The 26,610-nt window shown below is 48.2% G+C and overlaps 1 protein-coding gene across 1 annotated transcript; it reads left to right on the top strand.

The window, feature by feature from the left end:
* The first annotated feature begins 324 nt into the window (after window positions 1–324).
* Window positions 325–16,895, top strand: LOC144735426 (uncharacterized). Its single transcript, XM_078617827.1, has 7 exons — window positions 325–1,019; window positions 1,794–1,962; window positions 3,867–3,938; window positions 6,008–6,034; window positions 6,881–6,943; window positions 12,349–12,509; window positions 14,797–16,895. The coding sequence occupies exons 1-7, from the start codon at window positions 1,014–1,016 to the stop codon at window positions 15,133–15,135; spliced, it is 837 nt and encodes a 278-aa protein (XP_078473953.1). The 5' UTR covers window positions 325–1,013; the 3' UTR covers window positions 15,136–16,895.
* The last annotated feature ends 9,715 nt before the right edge of the window (window positions 16,896–26,610 follow it).

The raw sequence follows: 26,610 nt of genomic DNA, 5'->3' as shown, positions 1-26,610 counted from the left end.
CTTCCCCCCTCCCCAATAATCAAATCGCATCACTTCCCCCCCCCATCAGCCAATAACTAATGGACCATTTTGTAATTGTTGCCCAGCGCATTGATTAAAGCGCCAATATAATCCTAGAAAAGATTTACACATTCGAGTAGCCTGGTGGCGTTTCGCCGGTGATTGCAACAACCACAACCCAACCTCCTCAGCCGACAGCCCAGAGTTGTGGAGATAATTACTCCCTTTATCTTACCCAAAATAATAAATGTTGGTTCGCGAAAATCCCTACCGCTCATGCCTAAAAACAAACGAACAGTCTGGGCTCCTGCTGTTGTGGAGTGACTCATGCAGCCATCTATGGCTGCAGAGTTTGGTAGTACATGTTGTTTACGTCGTTTATTGTGAAAATTCGGTCACAGTTCCTATGACCACTGTTTCATTGCTTTTATGGCTTTTATTTTGGTGATTTTTGAAAAGTTTTTCGGTTTGGCCATGTTTGTTTGTTGTAGTACAGAGTTAGACTGATGGCCTTAATCTAAGTTGTCTTGTGGTTGTTGTTGTTGTTTGACTTGCATCCCACTGGGATTTTTGCACACAGTGTTGGTGTACGGTGCTTTTTCTGCAATATTTTGCTGTCTTTTCTTGGATTTCTGTTTGCACATAGTCACTTTAAGATGTTTTCTTGTTCATCTTTTTGTTGTTTTTGTTTTTTTTTTGTTTGTTGCGGTTGCACCCGATTCAAGAGCCGAATGGCTCACATGGCTATACCTAATAAATGAAACTTGAAACTTGAAACTACACGTGGGAGCAATTTTTCAATGAAAAGTAATTCCTCGGGGGCGTTTTTGTTTATTTTGAGATACGACGTGGAATGGGAGAGACGTTCGCCTGGTTGATTTTAGAGTTTGCTTGTGCTCGAAGTCTTTTTTTACATCCAGCATACCTCATAAATACCCAGATGATCAAACCTGCGCGGCAACTGAAGCCGGTGACATCGAGTTGGTGGTGGTGGTTCAGCGCTGTTCAGGACAATGTCGGTACGTAACGAGCGGTGTCACGCGCACACGCTTGTGTGTTCTGCATATCAGTGTGCGCGCGCGTGTGTGTGTCAGAGTGTGTGTACGTGTGTGTTCAGTGTCTGTGTGTGTGTGTTTAACCAGGCTCGATTGTGTGAGGAGCTCACAAATCCTTGATAGTTCTGGACAAAGTCCTATGTGTGAGCTCCTCCGGCAGGCAAGGTTGCGTTGGCTGGCTCATGTAGCCCGCATGCCCAACCACCGCATGCCTAAAACAGCTTTTGTTCGGCTAAACGGGCGCGGCATGGTCTAGATAGGAAATGAGTGATGTGGTAAAATAGAATGTGGAGCTGAGTGGACGTGCCGATGCCTGGTACCAGCGGTGTCAAGATCGGCCTCTGTGGTGGAGGCTCGTGAAGGACGCTGCTACTGGGCAGTTGGAGGCAGTCGCCCTCCAACAACTACGGAGGGCGGAAGAGCGACGCTCACAACAACGAGCGGAGCGCCGGGTGGCTAAACACAGCAAGTTGGCACAGTAGGGGGCACAGGTGGTGCATCAGCCAGTCATCTCAGTCAGTCGACCTCATGCCAGCGGGCGTTCGACACGGCGGTGTTGAATGGCAGTTGTTGTTGTCAGTGTGCGTGTAGGTGTCAGTGTGTGTGTGCGTGTCAGTGTGCGTGTCAGTGTGTGTGTACGTGTCAGTGTGTGTGTACGTGCTACTCTCTGTGAAATTGGTGTCCCCGTGTCTCCCTCTCAGAGACAAATGTCCCCGTCTCCCCCTCTCTGTGTGACAGGTGTCCCCGTGTCACCACGCGTGGCTCCTCCTGCTGTTGCTGAGGACACCCGTGGCCTCCAAGGGGCAGGTTTTAGGAGATGGATCGGAGAGTCGCTGTGTAGCCGGGGTTAACGGCCTTCCCGGGGTCCCTGGGACGCCAGGATCGCCCGGGAGAGATGGGAGAGATGGTAGGAGAGTGGAGAGTGGAGAGAGAGGGTTATAGAGATGGAGAGAGAGAGGAGAGAGTGAGAGATGGTGAGAGATGGAAAAATGGGAGAGATGGTGAGAGAGGCGAGAGAGAGGAGAGATGGGAGAGATTGTAGGAGAGTGGAGAGAGAGGGTTATAGAGATGGAGAGAGAGAGAGAGAGGAGAGAATGAGAGATGGTGAGAGATGGAAAAATGGGAGAGATGGTGAGAGAGGCGAGAGAGAGGAGAGATGGGAGAGATTGTAGGAGAGTGGAGAGAGAGGGTTATAGAGATGGAGAGAGAGAGAGAGGAGAGAATGAGAGATGGTGAGAGATGGAAAAATGGGAGAGATGGTGAGAGAGGCGAGAGAGAGGAGAGATGGGAGAGATTGTAGGAGAGTGGAGAGAGAGGATTATAGAGATGGAGAGAGAGAGGAGAGAATGAGAGATGGTGAGAGATGGAAAAATGGGAGAGATGGTGAGAGAAAGAGCGAGGAGAGAGATGGGGAAAGTTAGATTGAGAGCGATGGAGAGAGAGATATGGAAATATGTAACAGATGGTGAGAGAGGCGAGAGAGAGGAGAGATGGGGAGAGATAGTGAGGGAGAGCAGAGAGGGGAGATGGAGAGAAAGTGAGAGAGAGGAGAGGTGGGGAGAGTGAGATTTGAGAGATTAATAGAGAGAGAGATGGAGAATGGTGAGAGAGACAGCGAGAGAGGGGAGAAATGGTGAGAAAAAGAGGTGGGGGGGGGGGGGGGGAGAGATGGTGAGAGAAAGAGAGGCGAGAGAGAGATGGAGACAGAGGGGGAACATGAGAGGAAAGATGGGAGAGAGAAGGGAGCCGGGTGGGGAGAGAGATGAGATATGAAAGAGAGAGGGGGGCATGAGATGGAAGACAATCTTGATTTGAAGTTTTCGTCTCTGCAGGTATCCATACTCTTTGGTTTTTTCGGTAAAGTCACGTAGGTATAAAATAAAATATCAAATAATTATATTTGTATTTTTTATGAGTGAGATTTGAGAGAGATGAATAAATACAAATATTTTCTTTTTTTTCTTTTATACCTACGGGACTTTACCGTAAGAACCAAAGAGAGTGGAAGACACTGTGAGAGAGGAGGGAAGGAGATGGTCAAAGAAAGTGAGGATAGAGGAGAGAGGAGAGGGAGGTGGAGAGGGGAGGGGTGATAAAGTGGGGCGTGAGTGGGAGGAGAGAGGGAAGAGCGAGGACAGAGAAGAGTAGGAAGAGGAAAGAGAGAGAAGGGAGAGATGGGAGCGGAGTGATAGAGTAGAGAGTGAGATTGAGAGAGAGATATGAGAGATTATTAATTCACGTCGAAATCTCAGGTGGCGAGGTTAATCTGCAAATCGGATAAAACTACACGTGGTTACCCTTTGATGAAGGTGGCCGTTTTTTTCCGGGGCGTGTCAGCGAACGGTGACACAACTTAAAGTGTCACCGTGACCCGGCATTACACACAAACGGACGGTCGGTCAGTCGGTCAGATGCATGAACGGTCAGTCAGTCGATCAGTCAGTCAGTCAGATGGATGAACGGTCCGTCGGTCAGATGGACGGTTGGTTGGTTGGTTGGTTGGTCAGATGGTCAGATGCATGGACAGTCAGTCAGTCGGTTAGTCAGTTGGTCAGATGTATGGAGGGTCGGTCAGTGAGATGGACGATTGGTCGGTCGGTCGGAGGGTCAGATGCATGGACGGTCAGTCAGTCGGTTGGTCAGTCGGTCACATGGATGGACGGTCAGTCAGTCGGTCAGTCAGTTGGTCAGATGGACGGACGGACGGACGGTCGGACAGACAGACGGACGGACGGACAGAACGCACAGGCAGAGCTGAGCTGAGCCTATCCATTGAGGCGTAAAAAAGAGATGAGTTGATCCTCTCCGCAGGGAATCCGGGAGTGCAGGCCCTCAAAGGAGACATCGGGAACCCGGGAATCAAAGGTAGCCATGGAGAACCAGGTGAGTCATCATCAAAATTACAGCTAAACTATTTTTTCATTTTATTTAACCAGCTATATAGCTCTTTTTCAGAAGCGGCCTAGGCTGTGAAACATGATATCAGCTCAACGAATTGGCGGTTCATTATCATCACGCGGGAATGGGTAGCAGGAGCCACATTACTTTAAACGTCGATTCTAAATGTGGAGAGGAAAAAAAATGGAGGACCAGCAGAAAAATCCACGCGACCACGGGGAGAGAAAAAGATGCAAACTGCAAATATACAACAGGCGTCAGCATCAGCATCGAACCCCACAATCTCCTGTCCATCAGGCGAGGTGGTCAACATCTCGACAGCCTTGGTCTATCCTCTGCTGGATGACTCGCAGGGACCCACAGACTCACACAGAGACGTAAAGACTCAAACAGCGACCCAAATGATCACACGAAGACCCATCGACTCAAACAGAGACTCATAGACTCAAACAGCGACCCATAAACTCATACAGAGACACATAGACTCGCACAGAGACCCATAAACTCACACATAGACCGATAGACTCACGCAGAGACCTATAGACTCACACAGAGCCCCACAGACTCACACAGAGCACCATAGACTCACACAGAGACCCATAGACTAACACAGAGACCCATAGACTCACACAGAGACCCATAGACTCACACAGAGATCCATAGACTCACTCAGAGACCAATAGACTCACACAGAGACCCATAAACGCATCACACAGAGACCAGGAGACTCACACAGAGATCCATAGACTCACACAGAGACGCATAGACTCAAACAGCGACCCATAGACTCACACAAACAACCATAGACTCACCCAGAGGCCCATAGACTCACACAGAGACACGTAAACTCAAACAGAGACCCAGAGACTCACACAGAGACGCATAGACTCACACAGGGACGCATAGACTCACGCAGAAACCCATAGACTCACACCGGGATGCATAGACTCACACAGAGACCCATAGACTCACACAGAGACCCATAGACTAACACAAAGACCCATAGACTCACACAGAGCACCATAGACTCATACAGAGACCCATAGACTCACACAGATACCCATAAACTTATACAGAGACCCATAGACTCACACAGAGACCCATAAACTCACACGTAGACCAATAGACTCACACAGAGCCACATAAACTCACACAGAGACCCATAGACTCACACAGAGACCCATAGACTCACTCAGAGACCAATAGACTCACACAGAGACCCATAGACTCATCACACAGAGACCCAGAGACTCACACAGAGACCCATAGACTCACCCAGAACTCCATAGACTCACACAAAGACCCATAGACTCACACAGAGACCCATAGACTCACTCAGAGACCAATAGACTCACACAGAGACCCATAGACTCATCACACAGAGACCCAGAGACTCACACAGAGACCCATAGACTCACACAGAGACGCAGAGACTCAAACAGCGACCCATAGACTCACCCAGAGGCCCATAGCCTCAAACAGAGACCCATAGACTCACCCAGAACTCCATAGACTCACACAGAGACACATAGACTGACACAGAGACCCATAGACTCACACAGAGCACCATAGACTCACACAGAGACCCTTAGACTACTCACACAGAGACCCATAGACTCACACAGAGACGCATCATTTGTTGTCCTTCCCCCGCAACTCCACTTAGCACGGTTGGAAAACCTACGGCGCGAAAGAAGAAGTTCCAGCTACATGCACACATTTATATTCTTTGGGTCTTTCGGTAAAGTCACGTAGATAGGTTCAAATTAATACAAATAAATTAAACAAAAAACTACTACGTTTCGATCACAGCACAAGCGATCGTCATCAATATCATGGATGATATTGGTCGCGAAAGCCTACGTGTTCAACGTATTACATTCTATTTTAATGTAGAGACCCTTGTGCCTGAAGAAGAAAGTGCATCGTGATCACCTGATGTTGCACGTATCCATCCGGAAAAAAAACAAGGTGGATACTGAGCACTGAACACTCGACGTTACTGTGACGGGATCCATATCGCTACGAACTTTCGTCCATGTTGTCTCTTGCAGGTGGCAGTGGAATTCCTGGGACGAAGGGTAAGCCTTTGCAAGGTCGCCACGGTGATCGTCATCACCGCCATGGTCTACCCACTGCTGGGTGAAGTCTTCTCAATAGGCCGCGCGAGCTCCGGGGTTTCCTCGCGGTAGCGGCGGTGGCGGGTGGTAGCTTTTGGCTCAGCCATCGAACAAAGATGGCGCTTTTGGATGCGGTTCTGCACTCTTCTTCCCGACATTCCGCAAAGCCACTGGGGAGCAAAGCCACTTTGAAATCATCGTCTAGATTGACAAACTCATTTCTATAGGACTGTTTTTTGTGTGTTTAGTTGATTGTCCTTTCCCCGGACCTCTCATTGGCGCAGTTGGCAACGTACGATGCGAAGAAAGTTCAACATACATACATAGAGACCCATAGACTCACACAAAAAACCCATAAATTCATCAGACAGAGACCCATGGGCTCACATACAGACACCCATGGACTCACACACAGAGACCCATGGACTCACACACAGAGACCCATGGACTCACACACAGACACCAATGGACTCACACAGAGGCCCATTGACTCATACAAAGACACATAAACTCACACAGAGACCCATGGACTCACACACAGAGACCAATGGACTCACCCACCCCCTCGTGTGCCGTGCCGGCCTTCATAGGAGCTGGCTCTACGGGGGGGGATGTTTGTCGTCGTCTTTGTGTGTATAAGTCTGTACGTATGTTGAACTTATTTCACACCGGATGTAGCCAACCATGCTAATTGGAGGTGTGTGTACGTATCCGTGTGTGTGTGTGCTGTGAAAGATGGTGACAGATTGCAGGGTGCCTTAATCCAGCAGTTGACAGGCCATGCGTCGATGTCTCTGTGTGATTCAGGTGAACCCGGTCAAAAGGGAGATATGGGAACCCAAGGTGTGAAAGGTGAACGAGGATTCCTAGGTACGTATATTCGGAACGATACAGAGATATGTTACTGGTAGGAACCCACTGGTTCCACCAGCCCACAGGGGATTATTGTGTCAGTCCGTCCGTCGTGCAGGGAGGGGCTGGGTGGGGAGGGTGTGGCTGGATGGGGAGGGGAGGGTGGGGAGGGGCTGGGTGGGGAGGGTGGGGCTGGGTGGGGAGGGGAGGGTGGGGAGGAGCTGGGTGAGGAGGGTGGGGAGGGGCTGGGTGGGGAGGGTGGGGCTGGGTGGGGGGTGGGAGGGGTGGGGCTGGGTGGCGAGGGGAGGGTGGGGAGGAGCTGGGTGGGGAGGGTGGGGAGAGTGAGGCTGGGTGGGGGTTGAGAGGGGTGGGGCTTGGTGGTGAGGGGCTGGTCACCCCGTGGTGCCCTTATAAAACTCAACGTTTAACCTACTCACGCTGGCTTGTGCCCGCCCTCACAGTCGGGCATATTTGCGGAATACACCACGCCGCCGTTGACCCTGGCCATTGACCGAGCAACCCAACGTTCCTACCAGCTCCCTCCGCAGGAATGTGTTAACTACCTGGCCTGGTATACAGGGGGGTCGTGGGTTCGATCCTGAACCGGCATTGCGGCGTTATATGTTGTACGGTCTGTTCTGGGCTCAATTAATTGGGGGGGGGGGGGGCACAAGACATCTGGACCACTCTGTACTGGACTGTGCTGCCTTCGTTTCACTGGGCCGTGTTTCTCAGACGTCCATCATCAACGCAGCGGGTTGAGCGATTGGCTCGCAATCGGAGAGTCACCAATTCAAATCGCGGTCGGGGAATCACTCGACCCATCAGCCCACCGGGGTCGATAAAAATAGTAACTACTTTAGGGGCGAGTCAACAGTGATCCTCCCCACCCTGCCATATGAATGTGGAATGCCCACCACTGGCTCAGGGCTGTGAACAGGAGATGATCAAGCGCCGTGGTGCTGACTTTGAATATTTGGCTTTTAAGTTCAATGGGTCGGCGGTAATCTCAACCAATCATCAATCCAGGGTCGTGAAAACAAGTACCGAATTGTGGCGAGGCAGCAGTGGTTGCCATCGGAGCAAGAGCCCGATGTTTTTGCCTTCGGGGAAAAGATGCTGTACAGGGTGGTCCAGATGTCCTCTTACCTCCAATTAATTGATCCCTAAAATGTTTTCTCTTTGCATATTCATTTCTGTTTTAAATAAACCTTGGTTTAAAAATATAAAGTTTGAGAGAATTAAATGGGGGTCACAAAACATCCAGACCACCCTGTACTTGCCCCTTCCCCGTGACCTGTCTTTACTGGAGCAGACTGGCCCCGTCATGAGCACGTGGATAATTCCACTCTTATCTTGGGGGCCACCAGAAGACACGAGTGTCGCCCCGTTAACGATACTTTAATAATAATGTGTCTTCTTGGTTCTTTCGGTAAAGTCACGTAGAAGGGAAATAATAAAATAATACAAAATAAAACGCTAATTTAATAATAATAATAATGTGTCTTCTTGGTTCTTTCGGTAAAGTCACGTAGAAGGGAAATAATAAAATAATAAAAATAAAACATAATAAAATACAATTCTCACGACGTTTCGGCCACAACGCAAGCAGCGTTGTGGCCGAAACGTCGTGAGAATTGTATTTTACGTTGTGGCCAAAACGTCGTTAGAATTGTATTTAATTAAGTTTTATTTTATTATTTTATTATTCCCGTTCTACGTGACTTTACCGAAAGAACCAAGAAGATGAATCCCTGCAGTCACGAAAGCTTTAAATCGAAAAATAATAATGTGGTATTCACGCCAATCTCAAAATCTATATTTGTCCTGGAGAAATCCGATTGGCTATGAAGCTTTTTTTACACGGATGTCCAGTCGAAATCTGATGTCACAGGGATGCTGACGAAGGAAATCGCTGCTGCTTTGATTCACAGCCACAGAGCCTGCAGTCGTTACTCAGCAGGGGACGACGCTGCTGAGTGTCAACACAATCGAGTGATTTGCAGGGACTTTTATTGTTTTTAATACAGGTCTGTATAGCAAATATGGACTATGACACCGGCACACAATGGGCCTACTCGTAACCGACTGGCACACACGTCGATTCCTCACATCAACTGTGCAGCAGACGGAGCATGGTTATTATAATTGGTTTTTTACCCTATTATCTGGCAACAAAACTGACACCTTTTCTACAAGGAGTCATGTTTGCATTGACAACAATACCTGCAGTCGGAATGCAAACAAAAAACATAACTCTGATAGTGTATGCACTGTCCTTGAAGTTGATTGGTCCACACCCGAGACAGCTTTCCTTAGAGCCTAGTCTCACATGGTGTTGGACCAGATGACGCCAAAAGGCGCACAACTCAAAGACAATGCACCATCAGAGTATGAGAGCTCGGGGTAAGCATTTACACCATTGGAACCTCAGAAAAGGTGTCAGGTTTGTTGCCAGATAAAAGGGTAAAAAATCAATTATCATATTTAGCTACTGACAAATGAGGTTTCAATGGTGGAGCATGGTTATTCTACGGTAAATACTCGTGCAGTTGTGACCAGGGCGGTCTAAGGGTATCGAACCGCGAACGCCTGCGCTACCGGGGAGGCCAGGTCACCGCCCCGATGATGCTGAACTCACTGTCAAGCGGCGAGTCATTCCGCTGTCCGATTGTCCCTGTTGCTTGACAGAAGGGTGGTGCCTTGCCTTGCGTGTCCGCCCCGTGCACTATACGCGCTCGTGTCGGGCACGTGTCTGCGTGTTCGCACGCGAGTGCGCGTGTGTGGCGAGCGGCAGTGTAGCGGGTTAGCGCTACGCTGCGCTACGAACCCTGCTCTCCGAGTTCGATTCCCGCTCATGGCCAACAACAGTGACGATTTTATTTGAACCGGTCCTGGGCCTTCATTAGGTCGACTCAGCCTCAAATTAGTACGTGTTGTGGTGTGTAAACATCAGCACTGGGGAGACAAAGGTGGCCGGGCGTGGCGTTGGCCACACCACTGCCTTCCCTCATGCACCGTCCCAGCCGTCATAGGTGCTTGCTAATAGCAGTTTCTTGAACAGCCTGTTAAAGGCTATATGGGGGATATTTACCTTTGTTTTTGTCTTTGTGCCACTCCTTCGTGCGCTATGCCGGCCTTAAAAGTTCAAAGTTCATGTATTAGGTATAGCCCTGTGAGCTATTCGGCTCTTGAATCGGGTGCAACCGCAACAAACAAAAAACTAAAACATGAACAAGAAAACATCATAAGGTGAATATGTGACTGAGTGCAAACATAAAATCCAAGAAAAGACAGCAAAATATTGCAGAAAAAGCACCGTACATCAACCCTGTGCAAATATCCCAGTGGGATGCAAGTCAAACAACAAAAACCACAAGACAACTTAGATTAAGGCCATCAGTCTAACTCTGTACTACAACAAACAAACATGGCCAAACCAAAAAACTTTTCGAAAATCACCAAAATAAAGCCATAAAAGCAATGAAACAGTGGTCATAGGAACTGTGACCGAATTTTCACAATAAACGACGTAAACAACATTGTACTACCACACTCTGCAGCCATAGCTGGCTACATGAGTCACTCCACAACAGTAGGAGCATCAGTCGGAGTATCAAAGGCTCTCGGCAACAAAGCCTGGCCCCAACAACCAGTTGCGAGATGTTCGGGATGGCCGCACGATGGTGAAATGTTAACTGCCTCGCCTGTTACACAGGAGGTCGTGGGTTCGATCCCCTGGTGGCTAGGATATGTTAACTGCCTCGCCAGGTATGCAGGAGGTTGTAGGTTCGATCCCGACCCTGACATCACGGTGACTCGATGTCAACTACCTCGCCTGGTATACAGGAGGTCGTGGGTTCAATCCTGACCATGACGCAATGCTGGCAAGGAGATATTAACTACCTCCCCTGGTATACAAGAAGTCGTGGCTTCGATCCTGACCCTGACAATGCCTGCTGTAGATTTGGAGATTACGACCTCTCTTTCTTTCTCCCCGTTTATTTTTTCTCCGGGTCATCTGGGTTTTCCCTCCCACATTTAGAAACAGCACGCGCTTCGTGTATTTGGCTGACGATAGGCCACTTCGCTGGGCTGTTATTTGTGATTGCCAGGTGGTCGCTTTTGAAATAGCTCCATAGCAGCTCAGTGCGGCCGTACATGCTAAAATAAAAAAATATATATAGTATGCAGGAGGTCCCATGATGTCGAGATTTTGCTGGGTAACCGCGCCTCGTAATAATTATAATACAAAATAAACAAAATTTCAATCACTTTTCCATACATCTCAACTTCATGAGAGAGGACGTATGTAAATACTTATGCTAATCTTCTTTTGCACCATACGTATCTAACCATGCTAATTGGAGGAGCGGGAGGACAGCAAACTAAACACAATGAGCAGTTCTAAAGAAGTAGCAGTATAGTGTATAGCAGAGTAGTGTCCATGTGAGTATATCGTGTCTCTGTGAGTCTATGGATTTCTATATGAGTCGATGGGTCGTTGTTTGAGTCTACGCGTCTTTGTGTGAGTCTATGGGTCTTTGTGTGAGTCTATGGGTCTCTGTGTGAGTCTATGGGTCTCGGTGTGAGTCTATGGGCTTTTGTGTGAGTATATTGGTCTCTGTGTGAGTCTATGGGTCTCAGTGTGAGTCTATGGGTCTCCGTGTGAGTCTATGGGTCTCTGTGTGAGTCTATGGGTCTCTGTGTGAGTCTATGGGTCGCTGTGTGAGTCTATGGGTCTCTGTGTGAGTCTATGGGTCTCTATGTGAGGCTATGGGTCTCTGTGTGAGTCTATGGGTCTCTGTGTGAGTCTATGGATCTCTGTGTTTATGGGTCTCTGTGTGAGTCTATGGGTCTTTGTGTGAGTCTATGGGTCCCTGTGGGAGTCTATGGGTCTCTGTGTGAGTCTATGGGTCTCTGTGTGAGTCTATGGGTCTCTATGTGAGTCTATGGGTCTCTGTGTGAGTCTATGGGTCTCTGTGTGAGTCTATGGGTCTCTGTGTGAGTCTATGGGTCTCTGTGTGAGTCTATGGGTCTCTGTGTAAGTCTATGGATCTCTGTGTTTATGGGTCTCTGTGTGAGTCTATGGGTCTTTGTGTGAGTCTATGGGTCCCTGTGGGAGTCTATGGGTCTCGGTGTGAGTCTATGGGACTCTGTGTGAGTCTATGCACGTATATTGAACCTCTTTCACAATGTATGTAGCCAACCGTGCGAATTGGAGGTGCGGGAGGTAAGAACGACAAAAATCTAGATTGTGATTTAAAAGTGGCATTGCTCCCCACTTGCTTAATAACATCGGAACGGGGAGAGCGTTCCACACGGACCGCAGAAGCAGCGCAATCTGAAAGTGCCGCAGCGATGCGACAACAACGACATATCGCACCATACCCTCTACCCACACTTCCCCCCACCCTGTACAGGCCAGCCGGGTAAGATGGGGCCGCTGGGCCTCACAGGGCCCATGGGTCCGGAGGGGCCCCCGGGACAAAAAGGGTCGAGGGGAGAGGGGACGGAAGCTCCACGGTCAGTCTTCAGCGTCAAGGTCACGGCCTCCAACGCGCAGGCGCTGTCCAAGGTCCCGGTGAGTTGGTGGGGGGGGGGGGGTCTGGGTGTGCGCCTGAAACGTCGGTCAAACCGAACTACCATTCGCCGAAAAGGGCTAATGATACAAAAGGCAATGCAAGTACAGGGATTTCCGAGACGTCGTTTTGCGCTCATGTCGCTGACTCTTTTGAGGAACCCGACGTTAACTTTTCCCCACTCAGACATGCGTCTTCTTGGTTCTTTCGGTAAAGTCACGTAGAAGGGAAATAATAAAAATAAAACATAATAAAATAATTCTCACGACGTTTCGGCCACAACGCAAGCAGCCGTCCTCAGTTGAAGAACAGGTCTGTCGTAAAGACAGCGTCTGAATGAACACCACCAAGCTTGGCAGCGAATATTTAAGCTGGGTTGGAGGGGGAAGAGCGCCTTGACAAAGGAATTTGCATATCAAGAGGATTTTGCATGTTTATGGGAAATGCAGATATGGGATTAGTCACTACTTGTGGAATGCATAGGAGGTGAATCCCTGCAGTCACGAAAGCTTTACATCGAAATCAGACATGCGTCGTTATGGTGTTTTCGTACTGTACAACTCATAAACTGGACTGCTTTCCCACCTGATGATGGACGCTTGTGTTGCGCCCGAAACGTCGTGATTTATTTTACTTTCTACCTACGTGACTTTACCGAAAGAACCAAAGAGTATGGATTCCTGCAGTCACGAAAGCTTCAAGTCAAGATCGTACTGCAACAACTCGTTATCTCTACAATTAACTAAACGTACTGTAACAACTCGTAATCTCTACATGCGCCGCCATCCTTTTCGGTCCCATCATGTTCTCTCTCGTGCGTCGTGCGTAGCTACGAGTGCTCGCTTTGTCGATGGGCACGGGCTTTGTCGCAAATGATCGTCGCGACCACTTCAATAATGAGAGGGCGAGCGTGGTGCTCATGTGCACTCGGTTAGCATAAGAAAAATGGCGGTGGTGTTCAAATGTGAAGTCATATAAAGCGTAGCAGTTGATGTTGGGCAACATTTGAATCAGAATCAGTATTTATACTGCAGGAGGAATCCGATGAGCTATGAAGCAGTTTTTTGTTCACAGATGTCCAGTTAGGGGCACGGCGTCAGAACGCTACAACAACAAACAATACAAAAATATGATAGTAGCGCAAAGTACAAGAAAGGTAAACGAATCACCCAAATTTTGACTTAAAACTTTCGTGACTGCAGGAATACATATTCTTTGGTTCTTTCTGCAAAGTCACGTAGATAGAAAATAATACAAATGAAATAAATTATTTAAAAAATCATGACGCTTCTATCGCAACACAAGCTTCCGATTACGACCGCATGTGTTGCGATCGAAACGTTGTGAGTTTTTGGTTTTTATGTTTAAAATATTTTATTATTATTATTATTCTTGGTTCTTTTGGTAAAGTCACGTAGAAAAGAAATAATAAAATAATAAAATCAAAATTAATCTTTAAATCAAAATTTATCTTTAAATCAAAATTTTTATTATTATTATTTTTATACATTTTATTTTTCATAAATTTATGTCTACATGACTTTACCGAAAGAACCAAAGAATATGAAATCACCCAAACACTCATAAAACTAAACCATCCCCATTCTACCAGGCAAATCCCACTGAGGGACTAACATTTTTCAGAAGCGATCTGGCCATAAATGATAGCTCAACAAATTCGCCCATCATTAGGACATTTATAGCATCAAAATAATCTACAGAAATGTAATGCATGTTTCTAAATATGGAGGGAAAATCGGAGAATCCGGAGCAAAACACCCACACCACCATGGAAGAGAGAGACTAATGCAACCATCAAATACAGGCAGTCCTCTATTTACGATGGAGATGCGTTACGACGACCCCATCGTAAGTCAAAAATATCGTAAGTCGAAGATGGCCTAGCCTACCCAGGAGTCTTAAAGAATGGTGATAATTTATCAAAACGGAGAAATTTACAGTACCGTACTGTATAAACCAATCAACTTCAGGGACAGTGCACATTATCAGAGTTATGTTTGTTGTTTGCATTACGACTGCAGGTATTGTGGTCTATGCAAACATGACTCCTTGTAAAAAGGTGTCAGTTTTGTTGCCAGATAGAAGGGTAAAAAAAACAATTACCGACTTCTTGGTTCTTTCGGTAAAGTGAAGTAGAAGAGGGCCACGATGACTTCAGGTCAGGCCGGTTCACCGCCCACCCACCCACAGATTCCATTTGCCGGTGCGATCATCAATGAGCAGGACCACTATGATGTAACATCTGGCCGGTCCACCTCCCACCCGCAGATCCCGTTTGATGGCGCCATCGTCAACGAGCAGGACCACTTCAACGTCCAAACGGCCAAGTTCATGGCCCACCACGCGGGCCACTTTCACTTCTCCTTCCACGTGGCCCTCGAGGCGTCAGCATCGCGCGTCGACGTTATGCGCAACTCAGAGAGGGCGCTGCGCTACTCGGACTGGGCGTTGGCCCGGAGCCCCGGCTGGGTTGTGGTCAGTGGGGACTTCGTGCTGCCGTTGGAGGTCGGCGATGAGGTGTGGCTGACGGCGCAGGGCGCCTCCTTCACCAGCCCCAGCGTCAAGGTCTTCCCTGACAGCTCATTCACCGGGTTCCTGCTCTACTAAGTCGGATTGTGAGATGTTTTAAGCCTCGGTTTCAAAATCGTGTTCCACGAGCGAATTCTTCTTCTTCTTCGTACGGTGGGTGTAGATGTAGCGCAAGGTGTCGCCAAGCTGCGGCTCTGGAGTTGTAGGCGGCTCTTTGCGTTACTGCCTCGTGATGTAATATATTGTGTATTCACATGCATTGCGGCTGTTTACGTTACTGCTTCATTACCATTACCCATAGACTAACGTTGCCGATAGACTATCAGTGTCGCATAGACCAACATTGCCCATAGACTAACATTGCCCGTAGACTAACATTGCAGATAGGCTATCAGTGCCCAATAGACCAACATTGCCCATAGACTAACATTGCTCATAGACTATCAGTGTCCATAGACTAACATTGCCCGTAGACTAACATTTCTCGTAAACTATCAGTGCCCATAAACTAACATTGCTCATAGACTACCAGTGCCCATAGACTAACATTATACACGTAGACTAACATTGCCCATAGACTAACATTTCACTTAGACTACCAGTGCCCATAGACTAACATTATACACGTAGACAATCATTGCAACCTGCAGCTCCCGAACCGCATGCGGCTTCTCTGCAGACTGCTTCGTGACGTAACGTGCCAATTCTCGTTTTACCAAATTCGAAAAAAGAGAAGAAAAAAAACACGTATCTTCTTGTTATGTTGATTGCCGACGCCCATGAGGTAGAGCGAACAACTGGAATATATAAAATTGGAATCGACTTTACCCTAGTCCAGCAATAGCACAATAGGTTTTAAGACATTCAGAGAGCAAATAAACAGGCAACTATTAGTGCAAGGCATCATCAAGTCTGCATTTAACCACGCGTGCTTGTTGGTAGTGTATAGCCATATCGCCTATATAATACCTTAGTTGCACCGTGTATTTGGGTTTATAAGGAGAGAGTCTCATGGTGACAGTGTTATTAATAATGAAAACAGATGCAAAGGTTACAATACTCAACAATTCGGTAAAGTCACGTAGAAGGGAAATAATACAATAATAACAATTAAGCATAATACAATTCTCACGACGTTTCGGCCACAACGCAAGCGGCCGTCCTCAGGTGAAGAACAGGTCTGTCAGAAAGACAGTGTCATTCAGACGCTGTCTTTCCGAAAGACCTGTTCTTCACCTGAGTCACGAAAGCTTTAAATCGAAATTTAATTAAGTCATTGTGCCTCTTTTGCTTTCATGCCGGTTCCCCATCGGTCCAGGACTTCTTCAAAGGGGGTTGGATGGATCACCGCAACTGTATGCTGCTCTGTTGATATGATGATAGCCAGATGCGTTAATCCGGGCTTTCTCCATGGTAGACCGCATCTATTTTTGTTATGAATAAAAAAACATTCTTAACATGATTTCTACTTATTCATATTCTTGGTTCTTTCGGTAAAGTCACGTAGAAGGGAAATAATAAAATAATATTAATATAAAACAATAAAAATTCTCACGACGTTTCGACTGCAACACAAGCAATCATCATTAGGTGTGAAATCCAAAGAAAGAATTAGAAAAAATTTGAAAAAAGTAGCGGGGTTTCCTAACGTCAGCACCACGGACAGCGATTTGGCAGTTTGCCAGAAGGACGAGTCCTTTCTATCTTCTTAGCTCTTTCGGTAAAGTCACGTAGAAGGGAAGTAATAAAATAATAAAAATAAAACATAATAAAATAATTCTCAAGACCTTTCGGCCTCAACGCAAGCAGCCGTCCTCAGGTGAAGAAACAGGTCTTAGAGTCGCGGCATCTCTTCAGAAAGGTGAGAGACTCGATTAGCTGAGCCTTTTTGTAATAAACGACTGGACCACGATGTCTGGCTCAGTGTCCTTTATTCGGTTCGTACTGTATTCCCACACGGCTGTCTCTACTCTGTAGCTTCTCCACGGTGCTGACTCCGATGTCGGCCCGATCCACAACAGCAGCCCCGCTGCTGTTACTCTCACACAGCCCCCCTTGGCTGTACTCGCTGCAACTCCTCTCTCCTTCGTCCTCTCTGCAGCTCTGACAGCCTCGTGCTGTCTCTCCCTCTTCTCTCCCGCCACACCTGGCAGCCACACCGTTGCCTCTAACACGCAGCCCTTCGGGCTGTCTTCTCCGCAGCTGCACACCACTCCGTAGCTTCCTCCTGTCTTCGGGGTTGGCTCCCGATGGCCGTCGGTGCCCCCCCTCTTCTCACTCGCCCGCGTGGCCTCACTCTTTTCCGTTCACACCCCGACTGACTTCCCCTTCCGGTTTACCCGCTTAAGGACCCGAACCTTCCACCCACGTCACATGGCTCCACCCCCCGTGACGTCACATCCGGAAGGTCGCTTACGCCCGCATTACATTTTTATCACGGAGCTTGTTGAAGGATCTTAAAGTTTTATGGAATCCCACCCCGTAGTGGCGGATAAATTTCAATTTAAAGCTTTCGTGACTGCGGAAAAGAGGAGGGGGGGGGGGGGAGCAGAAAATTGAATGCGGTCTGAAAGTCACCGTAAGCGTGAACACAATCAATTAAGACCCGAAAAGGTTTATTAAATCCTTCCAATGATTGCTAAGCCAGAATGCATCCTTTCGGTTGAAATTGTCTCTGTGTTTGTATATGTATATGTGAATAGCCTCATGAACGAACCTCTCATGGTAGCCAGATGGCTTGCAAAGAACCTCTGTCTTGGAGAAATCAATGTGTTTAATCTGTTGATTCAGGGGTCCCCCTTCTGGCCGACTGAGCACTTTCCCCACTATGCGTCGCCTAACGCTGCCACACACACATTCATATCCCCACCCACCCGCCCACGCCTCCATAGTTGCGTCCCTGCCTTCATGAATGTAAAACTAATGAATGAGCCGCAGTGCAAATGTGACCATGTAGAGAAAAAACCGCTGTAGTCTGTGGAGTAAGGGGCCGTCCATAAATGACGTCACGCGATTTTTGACGATTTTTGACCCCCGCCCCCCCTCGTCACACGGCGTCACAAAAAGTCAGAAACCCCCTCAAATATGACGTCACAAAGCTCTGCCCCCCCCCCCCCCAAAACCATCTTTCCATTTTGAAAATAAAACATGCTTCAAATCTCTTTAAACTATTGTCATTGTAGTGCGTATTTAATGTGGCGCTGCACTCTGATGTTGTAGGAGAAAACCTTTCATAAAAAGTATATTTAATTAAGTAGAACGTGTTGTCTATATTTATTTAAAGTTGCGCATTTTGATGTGACGTCACATTTCTCACCCCCCCCTCCTCGTCACATATCGTCACAAATGTCTGACCCCCCCCCCCCCCAGCCCCCCCTAGGTGCGTGACGTCACTTGCTGTGGTTTTCCCACCTGATGATGATGATGATTGCTTGTGTTGCAATCTAAAAGTCGCGATTTAATTTATTTTCTTTTATACCTACGTGACTTTACCTGTAGAGCAGCAGCCACATGTCCATCTGAATGATCTCCATGTCCACCCGCTCTCAGGCTCTGCATCGGGACGGCGAGTCAGCCAAGAATTCAGAGGTGGGGCCTCCATACTTCCCCTCCTCCGAGATCACCGACTCACTCACCCACTCACTCACACACTCACCTACGCCTTGGCAAGGTAAGGTAATTTACCCTTTTTACCGGGTAAAAGGGTAAAGGTAAAGTGTCGACATGCTAAGGGGTAAGGGTAAAGGGTAGGGTAAAGGTAGGCTCGTTGCTTTTTACCTTTTACCTTACCTGCTAAAGGGTAAAAGGTAGGGTAGAGTGATTGTATTGTGGTAAAGTAAAAGGTAGTGTAAAGGTAGGCTCGTTGTTTTTACACTTTTACCTTACCTTGCCGAGGCCTACACTCACCCAATCCTCACCAATCCATCCACTGGCATACTTATGTAGAGGTGTAGTGGGTGACATCACGTCACGCGCGCCCTCGGAGAGAGTGACGTCAGGCGGGCCGTGGAGGACGGTGACGTCATGCCCCCAGGGGGGTATTTAAAGGGGGTAGGAGTGGTGACTCGGGTAGTTGGTCCTCACACGAGGCTAGAGGGGAGGCTACTCCGCCCGACCGGCCGAGGTTGGGGGTGTTCCCGGACCGGGGCAGGGTGGAGAGCCGAGCTAGCCGGGGTGTAGGGGTCCCAGTACCCTGTCCCCTGGGGAGTTATTGGCTAGGGGGGTGTTGCTTCGGCGTAAGCCCTGAAATAAACGTGGCGTGAGCCCCTAACAGCAACCTGCCTCGGAGTCGTGAATTGCACCGCGACACTTACTTCACCGACTCACTCATCCATGCGCTTACTGTGCAGGTGACAACAACGAGCAACCATCACGTGTGTCCACTAAGTGGCGGTGACGTCACCATGGCGCTTGTGCCAGGCTATGTACACTCTAAGGCCAGGTCAAGTGTCGAAGGCTTGCTGCTGGCCAGGGGTCATCGGACATATTCAGGTGGTAAGGATTGTACTGCTGTGCCAGGCTAGGTGCAGGAGGTGGCTCATGGGGCAGATCCAGGTGTTATGAGTTGACTGCAGTGCCAGGCTAGGTGCAGGAGGCGGTGACGGGACAGACCCAGCAGGTGACATGGGTTGACTGCTGTGCCAGGCTAGTTACAGGTGGTCAAAGGACAGATCCAGCAGGTGCTATGGCTTGTACTGCTGTGCCAGGCTCGGTGTAGGAGATGGTCACGGGACAGACCCTGGTGCCATAGATTGACTGATTCTCCGACTCACTCACTCGCCCACTCACTCGGCGATGGTTATAGGGGTGGTACTGCAAGTTAGCCATCGAACAAAGATGGTGGTCACCACATTCATCAGATGAGCTTCTGCGGCCGTCTGGAACGCTCTTCCCTTCCGATGTTAGGAAGCCACTGGAGCTGTGCACTTTTAAATCATCCTGATTGAAAAAAAACTAGTTTCTTTAGAACTGCATCTTGTGTTTAGTTTGTTGTCCTTCCTCTCGCACTTCCGATTAGCACGTTTGGCTGCGTACGGTGGGACAAAAGTTCAACGTATTTACACAGAGTGTCAGAGACTCACACAGAGACGCATAGACTCACACAGAGACCAATAGACTCATACAGAGACCAATAGACTCACACAGAGACCAATAGACTCACACAGAGACCCATAGACTCACAGAGACCCATACACACACACAGAGACCCATAGACTCACCCAAAGACCCATAGACTCACGCAGAGACCAATAGACTCACACAGAGACCCATAGACTCACACAGAGACCCATATATATTTACACAGAGACCTATATACTCACAAAGAGACATATAGACTCACACAGAGGCCAATAGACTCACCCAAAGACCCATAGGCTGTTGATGGAGTTAAAAAGTGATTTGTTATAGCGAAGCTGCTGATGAAGTTTCCATCTCCTCAGCAACACAGGAGAGTGTGTGTCGGGTAAGATGAGAGGCAGGAGAGTGCGTGGAGAGGAGTGGAGTGAGATGGGAGAGGCATGAGAGTGCGTGGAGTGGAGTGGAGTGAGATGAGAGAGGCATGAGAGTGCGTGGAGTGGAGTGGAATGAGATGAGAGAGGTAGAAGAGTGCGTGGAGGGGAGTGGAGTGAGATGAGAGATGAGAGGTAGGAGAGTGCGTGGAGGGGAGTGGAGTGAGATGAGAGGCAGGAGAATGCGTGGAGAGGAGTGGAGTGAGATGAGAGGTAGGAGAATACGTGGAGGGGAGTGGAGTTAGGTGAGAGAGGTAGGAGAGTGCGTGGAGGGGAGTGGAGTGAGATGAGAGAGGCAGGAGAGTACGTGGAGTGGAGTGGAGTGAGATGAGTTATCAGGAGGGTGCGTGGAAGTGAGTGGAGTGAGATGAGAGAGGTGGGAGAGTGCGTGGAGGGGAGTGGAGTGAGAAGAGAGAGGCAGGAGAGTTCGTGGAGCGGAGTGGAGTGAGATGAGAGATGAGAGGTAGGAGAGTGCGTGGAGGAGAGTAGAATGACTACAAGGTAAACTATCTTTTATTTAACCAGGTAAGAGCAACTGAGCTTTTTCGCTATTTTACAGAAGCGACCTGGCCACAAATGATAGCTCAATGAAGTGGTTAATCGCGTGGACATTCATTTTAGCAGCCAAATATTCTAAACACGTGATGTTGATTCCAAGCGCGGAGCAGTGGAGGCGATTTCAATATGAAACACACAAAGTCACCAGCAAATAAATGAAAATAAACGCTACAAATCGACACGCTGTGGCGCTAAAAGCACCGTGCACAATACTAAAGAAAAGTCACATGGTTTGGGTGTCATCGCGCACGCCACGGTGACGAGCGAGCGCTTCAGAAGGTGAAAATGAGGGTGCCGTCCACGCTGGTACAAAGGGCTTTTCCGGCTTCCCAGCGTTCGAAGAAGACGTGCACATCATCAACATGTGTGTGGTACGCGTGCTCCAGCCGGAGCCGCGCCTTAAGCAGGCCTGCGCGCAGGCGAAGATGGGGAGAAAGAGAGCCGCAAACTCCAAATACACAGTAAGAGTCAGGATCGACCAAACGACCTCGTGCATACAAGGCAAGGTAGTTAACATCTCCTAGCCACCACTCACTTCACCATATATCCCGCGCCCGTGACATCATCCCTGATCTCAAGGTCGACTTGACCCAGACTCACAGACCCAGGGTTAAAATAACAGAACGTCTAATTGTTACTCATCAGGGAAATTAGCAAAAGCTAATGGCAATTAGCATCATCATCATCAGCAGCAGCATGAGCAGCAACATCATCCCATCCACCACAGCAGCCAGTATCCAATTTACCAAACTCAAACCGCGAAAACCCGGGAGCAGCATTATGAAATAAGTAATATTTAAAAATACTTTTTTAAAAACACGCTTTCATGGAATGTACCGTACGAGTAATCGTGGAACTCCACGAGTCCAGAAAAACGTAAGGGACCGTGGTGATTTACAGCCAACGTCAGTTGAGCGTGGACAATTAGACCCAAGCCGAAACATAACATATAAAGATGAATGTTTAAAAATACTTTTTACGTGACGGCTCTAAATAAGATTAATACAAAAGGCGCAACGTAAATGTTACAACGAGTTTTCATGAGAAATACATTTAAAATCGCATTTTAAATGCGTAGTTGTTGTTTGACACTGCTGTTGTTGTTGATATCATAATATCATGTTTAAACTAAACTATTGAAAACTAAATTTTGACTTTAAACTTTCGTGACTGAAGGAATTCACATTCTATGGTTCTTTCGGTAAAGTCACGTAGATAGAAAAATAAAGTTTTTTAAAAATATCACGACGTTTAGATCACAACACAAAACTATCGTCATCCTGATGACGTTTCGATCGAAGCGTCGTGATATTTTTAATCACTTTATGTTTTTTTATCTACGTGACTTTACCGAAAGAACCATAGAATATTAAAAAAGAAATGTTTACCAGATAAGCCCCACCTGGCTATCACAAATGATATCTGAATTAAAGTGGCTGATATCATCATCATCAAGTTGGATATTTGAAGTAGCCAAATAACTCTCATCAACGCCGTGATGTTGATTCTAAACTACCACGGGGAGAGAGAGACCCACAAACTCCAAATGTACAGCAGCAGGCATCGTAAGGGTCGGGATCGAACCCACAACCTCCTGTGTACCAGGCGAGGTAGTTTACATCTCCTAGCCACCGTGGTGATGATGAGAGAGAGAGACACAAACTCCAAATGTACAGCAGCAGGCATCGTAAAGGTCGGGATCGAACCGACGACCTCCTGTGGACCATGTGACGTCGTTAACATCTCCACGGGGAGAGAAAGATAGAGAGACGCAAACTCCAAATATACAGAAGCAGGCGTCAGTGTCGGGATCGAACCCACGACATTCTGTATACCAGGCGAGGTAGTTAACATCTCCTAGCCACCGTGGTGATGCGAAAGAGATAGAGACACGCACATTCCAAATATACATCAGGCAGCAAGGTCAGGTTCAAACCCACGATCTCTTATACACCAGGAGAGGTAGTTAACATCCCCTAGCCATCTTGACGAGATGTTCACTACCACCAGCATCACCTCCATCACCACCATCGTAATCGGCGGTGTACAAGGTCATGTGGCGAGGGGATTTGGTCAACACGCTGAGCTGGACGTCTCGAAACACCGCTAAACCGGTTTATACCGGTTTAAAGCTTTCGTGACTGCATGGATTCATATTCTTGGTTTTTTCGGCAAAGTCACGTCGAAGGGAAATAATAAAAAAACATAATAAGATAAAATTTTCACGACGTTTCGGCCACAATGCAAGCAGCCGTCCTCAGGTGAAGAACAGGGCTGTCGGAAAGACAGCGTCCTAATGAACACCGCTAAGCTTGGCAGCGTATTTTTAAGCTGGATCGGAGGAGGAGAGTGCTTAAAAAATAGCTGCCAAGCTTAGCAGTGTTCATTAGGACGCTGTCTTTCCGACAGCCCCGTTATTCACCTGAGGACGGCTGCTTGCGTTGTGGCCGAAACGTCGTAAAAATGTTATTATGTTTTATCTTTATTATTTTATTATTTACCTTCTACGTAACTTTACGGAAAGAACCAAGAAACCGGTTTATACCGGTTTCTTCCCTTCAGTGCGGTTACCGGTAACGCACAAATAAACTAGCGATGCAAACAACCCCTTAGCTATATCATGAGACCTCCTTTGCCAGTACCAAAATACACTAATAGGGCTTTTCCTTTTTTTTCTGGCATTTGACTGCAAGTATTGTGGTTAATGCAAAAGGTGTCAGTTTTGTTGCCAGAAAAAAAGTGGAAAACCCCTATCAGTAAACGCCTTAGCTAACTTGTGATTCGCGAAGTCGGGTTTTGTCTACGGGCTCTTTGTTTTTGTTCAACATGACAATGACCGAGCCACGGTTGGCCCCTCGGTAATGAGACGTTTACGTTTGTGACTGGCACACAGAGACAAAGTCACCCCCCCCGAATCGCCTTAACAGACTGTTGGGGAAAGTGCTGTTAACGCTTAGCAGCGCCTGTGGCCAGCACCAGTTGCGATATGTTCACACATCGGCACTCATTTAAGGCCGAGCCGATCTAAGGGAGGCCCAGGAGCGAATAATTGAACTCGGGTGGCCCGGGTTCGGAGCGCAGCGTGGCACTAACCGCGACCACTACCGGTCCCCATGTCCCACACAAAGAAAACGACATAGATCCCCCGTATAGTCTTAACAGACTGTAGGGGCAAGTACTGTTAGCGAGCACCTTTAAAGGCCGGCACGGCACACGAGGGGGTGGGTGGCCAGCACCACGCCCGGACGCCTTTGTCTCCCCAGTGGCGATGTTTACACATCGCACCAGGTACTCATTTGAGGCCGAGTCGACCTAGGGGAGGACCAAGACCGGTTCAGATTATCGTCACCGGTGTTGGTAACCGTGAATGGGAATCGAACTCGGGTCGCACTAGACACAGAGAGGTATACACTGATATACACGTAGAGACACGCAGGAATACACTGAGATACAAAGAAAAAGATCCCCCGTATAGCCTTAACAGACTGTAGGGGCTAGTGCTGTTAGCAAGCACCTATAAAGGCCGGCACGGCACACGAAGGAGGTGGGTGACCAACACCAGGCCCGGCCGCCTTTGTCTCCCCAGTGGCGATGTTTACACATCGCACCAGGTACTCATTTGAGGCCGAGCCGACCTAGGAGAGGCTCAGGACCGGTTCAGGTAATCGTCACTGATGTTGGCCGTGAGCGGGAATCGAACCCGGGTCGCCAGGTTTGTAGCGCAGCGTAGCGCTAACCGCTGCACCACCGCTCCCCACACTGACACACAGACACACACGTGATGGAGTTAGTGTGACCCTGTCCGCTAATTGCGTTTCTCGATTTGTAACCAAAACACGCACGCGCGCGCGCCTGTGTGTGATGTCTCACCCACGCCACTACTGCCATCATCAGCATCAGCCAGGGACTATCCGCTGCTGGATGTAGGCCTCCCTAGGCAGCCGCCGCCACCTTCCTCTATCCTGTGACAGGTTTGTATGCACGTTGAACTTCTTTAGCACCGTACGTAGTCAGCCGTGCTAAGCGGAGGTACGGGAGAAGTACAAAAACTACGAGTCTATGGGTCTCTGTGTGATGAGTCTTTGGTTCTCTGTGTGAGTCTAAAGGTATTTGTGTGATGAGTCTACGGGTCTCTGTGTGGTGAGTCTACGGGTCTCTGTGTGATGAGTCTATGGGTCTGTGTGTGAGTCTACGGGTCTCTGTGTGATGAGTCTATGGGTCTCTGTGTGATGAGTCTACGGGTCTCTGCGTGAGTCTACGGGTCTCTGTGTAATGAGTCTACGGGTCTCTCTGTGTGATGAGTCTATGGTTCTCTGTGTGAGTCTATGTATGTGTGTTGAACTTATTTCGCAAACTACACAGCCAACTGTGCTAATAGGAGGTGCGGGGGAAGGACATCCAAAACTAAACACAAAAAGCAGTTCTTAAGAAACATTTACATTCTTAATATCAGAAGGAAGAGCATTCCAGACGGCCACATAAGCACGCAATGCTGTGACCGTCTTTGTTCGATGGCCAGCATAAATCCGCCGCTGCGAGGATGACCAGAGTTCGTGAGATGATTGTTTATGCTCCTTGACGGAATCAGCAAGGTAATGTGATTCATTTGAGACGAGCACTTTGTGTGTAATGAGTGGCGACCTTACGGTCCTCAACTTACGAACACTCGCACTTACGAACACCCCCCACTTACAAACACCCCCACTTACGAACACTCCCACTTACGAACACCCCCACTTACGAACACTCGCACTTATGAACACCTCCACTTACGAACACTTCCACTTACGAACACCTCCACTTGCGAACACCCCCACTTACGAACACTCGCACTTTACTAACCAGCTTCCATGCAATGTTAATGTTTTTAACGTTAACTTAAAACGCAAACTCTCACTTGAAAACTGAACCACGGAACTATTTTCTTCAGCGGAGTGATCCTCCTGGAGTGTGAGTCAGCCTCGCACTGGGAGTGAGTGGTTGTGTGTGTGTATGCGTGGGGAGCGGTAGTGTAGCGGTTAGCGCTCTGCACTACGAACCTGGCGACCCGGTTTCTTTTCCCACTCACGGTCAAACACCGGTGATGATTATCTGAACCGGTCCTGGGCCTCCCCTAGGTCGACTCAGCCTCAAATGAGTACCTGGTTCAGTGTGTAAACATCGCCGCCAGGGAGACATAGGCGGCCGGGCGTGGTGTTGGCCACCCACCCCATCGTGTGTCGTGCCGGCCTTCATAGGTGCTACTCGCTAACCGCACTTGCCCCAACAGTCTGTTAAGGCTATATGGGGGGTCTTTGTAATTGTGTTTGTGTTTCTCTGTGCGGGCCCCTGTGTTGGTGTACAATTGCAGTGACTCTGACAAGCAAGCCACCGTCTGACCTCCAAGTAATACAGATTTTGTTTCTATTCATGTTACTTAATTCTTTTTAAATTACTCGACAGTTTATTTTTTACAGCGTTACATGCAAATGTCCAACATTTCGTC

This window comes from Lampetra planeri, chromosome 55, assembly GCF_965212315.1.
Source record: "Lampetra planeri chromosome 55, kcLamPlan1.2.h2, whole genome shotgun sequence".
Classification (NCBI taxonomy): Eukaryota; Metazoa; Chordata; class Hyperoartia; order Petromyzontiformes; family Petromyzontidae; genus Lampetra; species Lampetra planeri.
The sequence above is the reverse complement of the archived record's forward strand: the minus strand, read 5'-3'. Positions and strand labels throughout refer to the sequence as shown.